This window comes from Camelina sativa, chromosome 8 (assembly GCF_000633955.1).
Source record: "Camelina sativa cultivar DH55 chromosome 8, Cs, whole genome shotgun sequence".
Taxonomy (NCBI): Eukaryota; Viridiplantae; Streptophyta; class Magnoliopsida; order Brassicales; family Brassicaceae; genus Camelina; species Camelina sativa.
The window spans coordinates 18,288,403-18,298,901 of record NC_025692.1 but is presented as its reverse complement, the minus strand read 5'-3'; the positions used below and the strand labels follow the sequence as shown (position 1 = coordinate 18,298,901).

General features: G+C 42.5%; 2 protein-coding genes across 4 annotated transcripts in view; both read right to left on the bottom strand.

The window, feature by feature from the left end:
* Positions 1–2,733, bottom strand: part of LOC104707451 (probable disease resistance protein RPP1) — a 5,301-nt gene extending 2,568 nt beyond the window's left edge. Inside the window, exons 1-4 of one of the 3 annotated variants that reach the window (XM_019228533.1) lie at positions 2,640–2,733; positions 1,738–2,265; positions 471–1,593; positions 56–361 (exon numbers count right to left, since the gene is read on the bottom strand). In XM_019228533.1, coding sequence (XP_019084078.1) covers positions 56–361; positions 471–1,593; positions 1,738–1,937 — 1,629 coding nt within the window. In that variant the 5' untranslated portion in view covers positions 1,938–2,265; positions 2,640–2,733. Of the gene's footprint in view, positions 1–55; positions 362–470; positions 1,653–1,737; positions 2,396–2,639 lie in introns of those variants that run through there. The other 2 variants (XM_010423802.2, XM_010423803.1) reach the window with 2 other exon arrangements.
* LOC104707452 (phosphorylated carbohydrates phosphatase TM_1254-like) lies at positions 2,806–4,545 on the bottom strand. Its single transcript, XM_010423804.2, has one exon. The coding sequence runs from the start codon at positions 4,106–4,108 to the stop codon at positions 2,978–2,980; it is 1,131 nt and encodes a 376-aa protein (XP_010422106.1). The 5' UTR covers positions 4,109–4,545; the 3' UTR covers positions 2,806–2,977.

Here is a 10,499-nt window from a genome sequence, read left to right as displayed (position 1 = left end):
AATCAAACAAAAACTTTAAAATAGGCAAGAATTTAAACACATGAAAGTTCCTTACTCGATCTCCTTCCCATAGCTTATGAAGTTGGCTGTCTACCATATATAATTCGACTAGGCACTCCGTACCAAAATTGGAAGGCAGACATGTCATTGGAAAATGTTCCCAATATAGTAACCGTAGTTTTTGAGATAGATGATTCAAAGCTTCCGGAGAGCAGCATAACTTAGGACTCCCATTACAATACATACACTTGAATCTTAAGAATTTAAGGTTGGTCATCCCTTCAAAAGCCCTTTCACTTATACTCAATTTGTCTGTCAATCCAGATAACTCAAAGTGTATGCCTATAACACTTTTAGTACCCTGTAAATAGAACATAAAGAAAGGTATAGAACTAGAGATGGTTAGTCATCAAATATATTTAATTTTCAAAGAGTAATCTAATATATAGAAGACTAAAACTAAAACTAACCGTGTCATTAGTGAGTACTTCACATATATCTCTAGCATCAACCAAATATTGACGCTTCCCAGGTTCACGAATGGATTTGTTCCCGGTCTCATGACGAACAATTTCTTTACCCAGTTGTTCTAGCAGATTGTGCATATATACACGTCCATTTACAATAGAAATCAGAGATCTCTCACATAAAATGCGCAACTGTTGCCTTACATCCAAGAAGTTCTTTCCGAGATGATCTTCCACTCTCTCAACCATTTGATAGTTGAAAAGACAAGCTATATGAACGAATAAATCTTTATCTTCATCACATAAAGCATCGTAACTGAACATTAAAATGCTTTGAATGCTGGCATCAAGGCGAGTTCTTAGCCTTGGTAGTGCATCTATCCACTCTTGCTTAGACATTCCTCGGAAATGGGAGCCCATAACTCTTAAACCCAATGGCAGTTTACCCAAAAGGTTTGTAACTTCCCATGAAAGTGACTCAAAACCATTTTTGGGGAACTTTTGATCAAAAGCATACATACAAAAGATGAGAGAAGCTTCATATACTGACGGGAAATCCACCTTGTATATATTATTGATGCCATGTGACTTCAAAAGTTTTTGGTCTTGAGTTGTGATGATGATCCGACTTCCGTGACCAAACCAGCTAGTCTCTTTTGCGATGGCATCTAACTGTATAGACTGATCAATGTTATCAAGAACAATCAACACTTTCTTGTCATTCAACCTGTCTTGTACAACTCCAAGATGAGGGATCTCAATATCCTTGTGGTTGAGTATCTCGGACAGAAACTGTTTCTGTAAGTACAACTTTGCACTATAGTCATCAGAAGACACTCGCCTTGTAGAGGTTAACTCTTTGATATCCTCCATAAAGACGCTCAAATCGAAACTGCTAGAGAGTTGGTTATATAAATATCTAGCGATGGTGGTCTTCCCAATCCCAGATGGACCCCAAATCCCAATCATCCTGACCTCATCCGATTCTAGACCTAACATTGTTCCCATATTTTTCATATGAGCTCCCATTCCAACTAAACTATTGAAGTCTCTTGATGGTGTGGAATTATTCAACTTATTTGAAACATCCATAGCTATTTTTTCTATCATGTCAGCTTCACTAACCCTATGAAAAAACACCGAGAGCAATATGTTTGTAACATATCCGTTAATTATGTGTAATTGCTACAAAATACAAATAAACATATGTTTAATGTGTTTGCAAAATATGAATTAGTTAGCATAAGTAGGAGGAGTTAAGAGAGCTAACCAGTTGCGTGAATGCTCTCCGGCGATTGTGGCCACACCCTCCAAAGCTATTCTCCATCTCTTAATCTCATTTCTTGGTTTACCTTTACAAGTTTTGTTGAACACTTTCCCAAAGGCTCCCATCTGTTTCTTGACGTCAGTTGGATCTACATCATAGAAAATGGTCATCACTATTTGACTCAACTCTTCTCTAGACTTCATGATCTCCACCAACTCATTCAGGCACCAGGACGAGGAAGCGTAGTTCCTAGAAAGCAAGACGATGGCGATCCTTGATCCTTTGATAGCTTCTATGAGCTCAGGACCAATTGACTTGCCCCTCTCGATATCGTTATCAATGTATGGATCGATTCCTTTTCCTCTTAACTCTTTAAGGATGTGAGTAAGAAATGTTTTTCGGACATCTTCCCCGTGGAAGCTCAGGAAGACATGGTGTTTCCAAGTTCTTGACAAAGACGATGGAGGAACTGATGAAGAAGAAGATGAGGGAGAATCTACTTCTTTGCTGTTTTGGTGGAATCTGAGTTTTCTAAAAAGCGTGGAAATGGAAAAAGAAGAATTCATTAGTAAGGTGAAGAGAGGGTCGAGATCTAGAACATGATGGAGAAAGGATTAACAAAGATTGTATAGAACTAACTATATTGCATACTAAGCGTTGACTGACTTTGTTCTTGAGTCTTCGTTTAATATTAAAAGGAAAAACAAAAACTGTTTATTGAGGACACGGTTTGTCGGAAAAAAAAAAAGAGAGAGAGAGAACTAAATAGTTTTCAAAAGTAGAAAATATGTAATTTTGTTTTACAATTTGAACAATGGGTAACTTTTACTTATTCCACAACCAGTAAGGCAGTAACTTAATTGGATTATTTGACAGAATAGACTGCTGAGAAAATCGTGTGTTACCTCAAGAGGTTGAGTTTGCAATGATCAACGCCGCTACTCCTGGTCGTATCTCTCTGAGGATTGGCGTAATGATGAAACAAAGGAATACGAATTCTGAAATGTTCAAAAAGATGTTTTGGAACAAATGATCAGACTTCAACATATATGATGAATGTTATCTCACAAGTATACAACATTAAAACTAAGTAGGAACTAAGTATATGTATGAGTGTACATTTATATTTATCCCTCGTTTAAACTTGTTCCAATTATACACAGAAACTAAAACATGTTGTGAATTACACGAGGAAGAATCCAAATCTCATAAGACTGTACAATATAACAGAAGATCACTTCCATCAGAAGATATCATCAACTGCTACAGCTGACGAAGGCCGCTCATGCTCATCTTCCTTTTCCATCTCCAATTCCGGTTCGAATTCCGTCAAATCCGTATCTGCAAGTTTCTTCAAATCAATAATCGATAACTCGTCTAGTCTTCTTACCACCAGCTCAGCTGCACCAAGCTCATAAATCGGGTGTTTACTAGCCACAGCCACACACTTCATCCTCCCATCATGAGCAGCTTCAATGGTCTGATTCGAGTTTCCAAACACAATGCAACGTTCCGGTATGAAATCAAGAAGCTGTGCTGCGTAAATGAACATCTCAGGATCCGGTTTACCTCTGTAAACATCTTCAGACGCAACTATCACACTGAAGAACTTCCGTATACCTACAGATCCAACAGCATTCTCTAATGTCTCCCGAGGACGAGTCGATACCAAAGCCATTGGGATCTTATTATTCATCAAGACATTCACAAACTCCTGTGACCCGTCTCTTAGTCTATACACTCCTCCATGTAAAGCTTTAAAGATCTCTTCTTTACGCTTAGCCATCCTTCTCACTTGAACAGGATCTCTCGACCAACACAGAACCTCTGAAATCGCCTGCTCGTTTTTCATCCCTTCGACACGTCTGAGCATAAAAGCAGGAGGAGGAGACTTGCCTTCTTCCTGAGCCAAAGTAAGCCATGACTTGTTATCAAGATCAGGATTATCTTCAATCAACACTCCTTCCCACTCAAATATCGCACCTAACCAACCACAACCCATACGTTCTTGCCTAAGTAAAGGATTATGCAATGAAGGCTTATCAGCTTTGTTCTCAGGAGGCCACACACCGGGTTTATCATCCGCACCGGAGTCAAGATAGTTCCAAGTTTTAGGTAACCTCTCGTCTTTCTTCTTCTTATACGCAGGCATCTCTTTCGTCAGTTCCATCGCAACAGCCCTGATCGGTACCACAGACCACATTCGACTCTGTTTCACACTCTGCATCACCAGATGATTCGCACTAACATCTAGCTTCACCGGAAAGCGAACTACGTTCTGTGATCTCTGAGTTTTCGATTCGTTCTTAACCGAAACCCTCACAATCGAAGGTCGATGACCGACCAAAGACACAGCTCCAATAGCATCCACCATGATTAACAGAACCAAGAAACTCAAATTCAATTCCAAATCTCTACCAACCTATGATTATCAAACCCCACAACCTGTGAGAAAGCTGCAAGAGACCTTAATCAAAGATAGAATCCAAGAATCCAAAAACAGCTTTCCCACCGCTAGAGAACACAAACCCAAATCCAATCACTTCACCAAAGTATCCATTTAGAAAAGAGAGAAACTTTAGAAGTAAGAAACCCTAAAAGATTAAAACTTTACACAAGACCCAGATGAAGAAACTTGAAGATCCGATCTATGTACACAAACACAAGAAACCCAAGATCAAAATCAGAAAATTTCAAAAGAGGGAATTTTCGATTGAAACCTGTAAAATGGAAACAACCGAGAGAGATGAATAAAAACCAAATCTTTTTTTTTTTTTCTTGAATTGAAGGTTTAATTGTGATTCTCTTTAAATTTCAATATTTTTATTATTTTGTTCTTGAATTTTATATTTGTTTTTGTGGTATATAATAATTCACACATAATCCAGATATTTCTCATTTTTTATTTTGACGGTGCGTAAGATATCCACGTGGCAGTAATCGGTGGTGTCTACGAAAAAGTTTATTCTACGTTGGAAAATAGCGGTACAAGAGAGGAGATTACTGTTTTGCCACGTCTCTTCAAACTTTTAAGTCACGTGTCTATTAACACAACATGTATCAGTTTTTTTTGACAATGCAGACTGCAGAGTCTAGGGCCCAGTGTCGTTCAGGCCCATTTAAAAAACGATACAACTCGATTTTAAAATTTTAGAGTGCAGAGAGATTCTCAAATGTTCAAAAACTCAAATTTGATAAAGTTAGTGGATAAAAACTTGAGGTTAGAGTTAGAATCCATCGACGCTTTCCTTTATAAACTTCTTTCATTTACAACTTTAAAAACATATTTTACAGAGGTATCATGCAATGCGAATGAGTTAATTTGTCGATAATAACAAGACGAATCTCTCTCTAGAATCTCTCTCTCCCTCTTTCCTTGGTTCCCGACGCCGGCCTCACGCTGGTTGTCGGAAATTTCTTCCCTGGATGACAAAGAAAAAAAGGAAACCTTTTAGGGGAGTCGTTCCTGGCTCATCTAAGTTTATCACCGTCTACGCCCGCGCTTCATCTTCCCTCTCCAGTAGGCTGCGAGTAGGTAACTCCTCTAGCGGGGGCATCGATGGCGGTGGACACTCTGAGGGATCTGTTATGATATCCTGCGCGGAATCCCCCGTCCCACACCCTCCCTTCGGCTTAGATCTGAAATCGCGAGCTACCTTGGGAACTGCGCCAATCCCAGATCCAAGCCCAGCGGCAAATCCCCTGCCTGCCTCCACTGTTGAGACTCCCGTCTCCGGTGTTGAGTCAACAATAACCCAAGACCATGAGTCGCCTTCTATAAATAATGCCCAATTGACGGTCCCTGCGACTGTCTTGGCCATTCCGGGTCAGCAAAACCCTCCTGTCACCACCGATACAGCTACAAAGACTCCTCCTAAATCTGTTACTGCGGTTTCTGAGCTCTGGGTTGATCGGGTGAAGGGATCTTCAAAACGCCTCTCCAAGACAGACGATGGCTTCACTCTCCCGTCTGGAGAATTATGTGTTAGCATCCCTAACGAAGTCATCGAGAGGAACATACGCACTTGGGACTTCTTCATTCTTGGTCAGTTCTATTCTGATCCACCCTCTCAAGGGACCATCCACAACATTGCAAATGGTATCTGGAGCAGAAATTACAGAGACATCACTGTCTCGAAGTTGGAAGGAAACGCCTACCTGTTCAGGATTCCTAACTCCCACACCCGACATCGAGATCTCACCCAAAGATTGTGGCAGATCGAGGGTCAAACCATGTTCGTTGCTAAGTGGGAACCAGGGTTCACCCCTGAGAAACCCGAACTATCCTCTGCCCCAATTTGGATTGAATTGAGGGATGTGCCGCTGCAGTTCTTCCATGAGGAAGGTCTGCAACGCATTGCCAGCCTCGTGGGAGATCCTAAGAGTCTCCATCCCGCAACAGCAAACAAAACCAACCTGGACGTGGCTAAGGTGCTCACTGTCATTGATCCGAGAAAACTGCTACCGGAAGCTGTAAACGTGCAGTTTGAATCCGGCCAAATCAGTAGGATACTGGTCTCTAGCCCTTGGATGCCACCAGTGTGTACTCATTGCAAAGAAATTGGACACAGCATCAAACGATGCAGGTTAGCGCCCATCACATGTACATCCTGGTCCTCTTCATCCCACACCACTGCAGCTTGCCCGAAATCCAAATCTGCACCTTCGAAGCACCGACGGAAACAGCGAAGGAAGAGATCAAAGACTCCCGACTCTCGTATTCAGACAGAACAGAGTGGCATAGAACAGCGCTGGCAGATAAAACCAGCTCCGACAGAGCCTAGCTTACAATCACATGCTTGCGTTGTCAACACCGTCATGCGTCAAACAAAAGATCTGGTAGTGGTGTCTAATGGGCCTCCTGCTCAGAGTTTAGTTGCAGGGACATCTTACAAGCCCATTGTTGCCAGTTCATCTGCCGCGACTCAACCTGTTCCATCAGAGGATGCGGTATATGCGGACTCTTCTGACATCCCTTCATCGGACTCGGAGGAGGAAAAGTTTATCAAAGTGCTTTCTAAGCAGAAGCAAAAACTCCTAAGGGGAAACGGCCTCAATCTCTCTCTTTAAATATGTGTACAAAGGAAATTTTTTGTTGGAATGTCCGGGGATTTAATATAGTATTTCACCGGAGCGGATTTAAGAAGTGGTATAGGGCAAATAAGCCTATTTTTGGTGGTCTAGTAGAGACACACGTCAAGCAGCCAAAGGAAACGAAGTTCATTTCGAAGCTTCTTCCTGGCTGGTCTCTGGATTCTAATTATGCCTTCTCTGAGTTAGGGAAGATTTGGGTTGTCTGGGATCCTGCGGTCCAGGTTGTGATTGTTGCCAAATCCTTGCAAATGATTACGTGCGAGGTTCTTCTACCGGGTTCATGTAGATGGATTGTCGTCTCGATTGTCTACGCGGCGAATGAAGAGGACAAACGGAACGAGCTATGGACTGAGATTGTTGATTTGGGTGATTCTCAGGTTGTTGGTGATCGACCTTGGCTTGTACTCGGAGACTTTAACCAAACGCTTCATCCTCAGGAGCACTCCCAGCTGACATCTCTAAATGTTGATCGCAGAACAAGAAACCTCCGAACCTATTTGCTTTCTGCAGAGTTGTCGGACCTGGTGTACAAAGGGAATAAGTTTACCTGGTGGAATAAAAGCAAAACTAGGCCAGTGGCAAAGAAGTTGGACCGTATTCTGGTCAACGAAAGTTGGTGTATAGAGTTTCCATCCTCATTGGGGATTTTTGGTGAACCTGATTTTTCTGATCATGCCTCTTGCGCAGTGGTACTGGAAAAGGANCTCAATCTCTCTCTTTAAATATGTGTACAAAGGAAATTTTTTGTTGGAATGTCCGGGGATTTAATATAGCATCTCACCGGAGCGGATTTAAGAAGTGGTATAGGGCAAATAAGCCTCTTTTTGGTGGTCTAATAGAGACACACGTCAAGCAGCCAAAGGAAACGAAGTTCATTTCGAAGCTTCTTCCTGGCTGGTCTCTGGATTCTAATTATGCCTTCTCTGAGTTAGGGAAGATTTGGGTTGTCTGGGATCCTGCGGTCCAGGTTGTGATTGTTGCCAAATCCTTGCAAATGATTACGTGCGAGGTTCTTCTACCGGGTTCATGTAGATGGATTGTCGTCTCGATTGTCTACGCGGCGAATGAAGAGGACAAACGGAACGAGCTATGGACTGAGATTGTTGATTTGGGTGATTCTCAGGTTGTTGGTGATCGACCTTGGCTTGTACTCGGAGACTTTAACCAAACGCTTCATCCTCAGGAGCACTCCCAGCTGACATCTCTAAATGTTGATCGCAGAACAAGAAACCTCCGAACCTATTTGCTTTCTGCAGAGTTGTCGGACCTGGTGTACAAAGGGAATAAGTTTACCTGGTGGAATAAAAGCAAAACTAGGCCAGTGGCAAAGAAGTTGGACCGTATTCTGGTCAACGAAAGTTGGTGTATAGAGTTTCCATCCTCATTGGGGATTTTTGGTGAACCTGATTTTTCTGATCATGCCTCTTGCGCAGTGGTACTGGAAAAGGAGAAAAGACCCTTTAAGTTCTTCAACATCCTCGTCCAGAACCCAGATTTCCTAAATTTGGTTAGTGATAGGTTGTATTCGCTTAATGTTGTTGGCTCTGCCATGTACAGAGTTTCCAAGAAGCTGAAAGCCCTCAAAAAGCCGATCAAGGAGTTTAGTAGACTTAACTATTCCGGAATAGAGAAGCGCACTAAGGAGGCTCATGAACTGCTTTTGAGCTACCAAAACCTCACTCTAGCCGATCCCTCCATTACAAACGCAGAACTAGAATTGGAAGCACAGCGTAAGTGGAGCCTTCTTTCCACTGCTGAGGAGAGCTTTCTCCTACAAAAATCTAGAGTGCTATGGTTCACAGAAGGTGATGGAAACTCAGCCTATTTTCACAGAATGGCATAATCCAGGAAAGTTATAAACACGATTCATACTCTGTACGACGGTCAAGGAGTGAAGATTGAAACGCAAAAAGGGATCACTGACCATTGTGTGAAGTACTATGAGCAACTGCTTGGAGCTGAGGTAGGTCCTTGCCTACTCGAACAGGATGACATGAACCTGTTGTTGTCGTATCGCTGCTCTCCTCTCCAAATCAAAGATTTAGAACGTCTTTTCACAAAGAAGGAAGTCAAGGAAGCATTTTTCTCCCTGCCAAGGAATAAATCGTGCGGACCTGATGGCTACTCTGCTGAGTTTTTCAAAGCCTCGTGGAGCGTCATTGGTGCTGAAGTCACTGAAGCCATTGAAGAGTTCCTTAGCTCAGGAAGACTGTTAAAGCAATGGAATGCGACTACTATTGTCCTCATCCCGAAGACCTTGAATGCCTCAACAACCGCTGACTATAGACGTATCTCGTGTCTAAACACACTTTATAAGGTTATAGCAATGTTACTTACAGGAAGACTTCAAAAGCTGCTTACCCTTGTCATATCTCCGGAGCAGTCTGCTTTCCTTCAAGGTAGGTCACTTGCTGAAAATTTCCTTCTAGCAACGGAGATGGTCCACGGATACAACTGGAGAAACATATCTCCCAGGGGAATGCTCAAGGTCGACCTGCGCAAAGCATTTGACACTGTACGTTGGGATTTTGTAATAGCTGCCTTGCGCGCCCTCGCTATCCCCAAAAAGTTTATAAACTGGATTCATCAGTGCATATCCACATCAACTTTCTCAGTCGCAGTAAATGGCTGCAACGGAGGTTTCTTTAAGAGCTCCCAAGGTTTAAGACAGGGAGACCCTCTTTCACCGTACCTGTTCGTTCTTGCAATGGAGGTCTTCTCAAAGTTACTTCAATCTAGATTTGACAGTGGTTATGTTCACTATCATCCCAAAGCTATTGATCTTACCATCTCCCATCTCATGTTCGCCGATGACATTATGATCTTCTTCGATGGTGGTTGCTCCTCCCAACATGGCATTTGTGAAACTTTAGACGACTTTGCTTCTTGGTCGGGGTTGAGAGTCAATAAGGATAAAAGTCAGTTATTTCTTGCGGGACAAGACCAAATAGAAGCATATGTTGCTAACTCCTATGGCTTCCCGCTAGGCTCCTTACCAATCAGATACCTTGGACTCCCTCTAATGTGTAGAAAGCTTCGCATAGCGGAATACGAGCCTCTGCTTGACAAGATCACTAGAAGATTCCAATCCTGGTCCATCAAAGCCCTGTCCTTTGCGGGTCGGGTCCAGTTGATCTCCTCTGTCATATTTGGTTCCATAAATTTCTGGATGTCCACTTTTATCCTCCCAAAAGTTTGCATCAAGAGAATAGAGCGCCTTTGCCAGAATTTCCTTTAGTCCGGAAATATTGATGAAGGCAAAGTTGCGAAGGTGGCTTGGGTATCATTATGCTTGCCTAAGGATGAAGGCGGTCTTGGTTTTAGGAGCCTCACAGATTGGAATAAGACCCTTCTGCTCAGGCTCATCTGGAGGTTGTTTGAGAATAATGGATCGATCTGGGCAGCTTGGCACCATCACCACCATATAAAGAATAGCTCCTTCTGGGAAATCTCCATTAAAGCTTCTGACACTTATTCCTGGAAGACGCTGCTAGGATTAAGGCCTCTCGCGGAACATTTCATCAAAGCACAAGTAGGTAACGGCTTAAAAGCTTCCTATTGGTTTGACAGTTGGACTTCCCTTGGTCCCTTGTTGAAGAAACTTGGTAATTTTGGCCCTCGACACTTGCGAATCCCGCTAGATGCACGAGTTGCAGACGGATACAGAGATG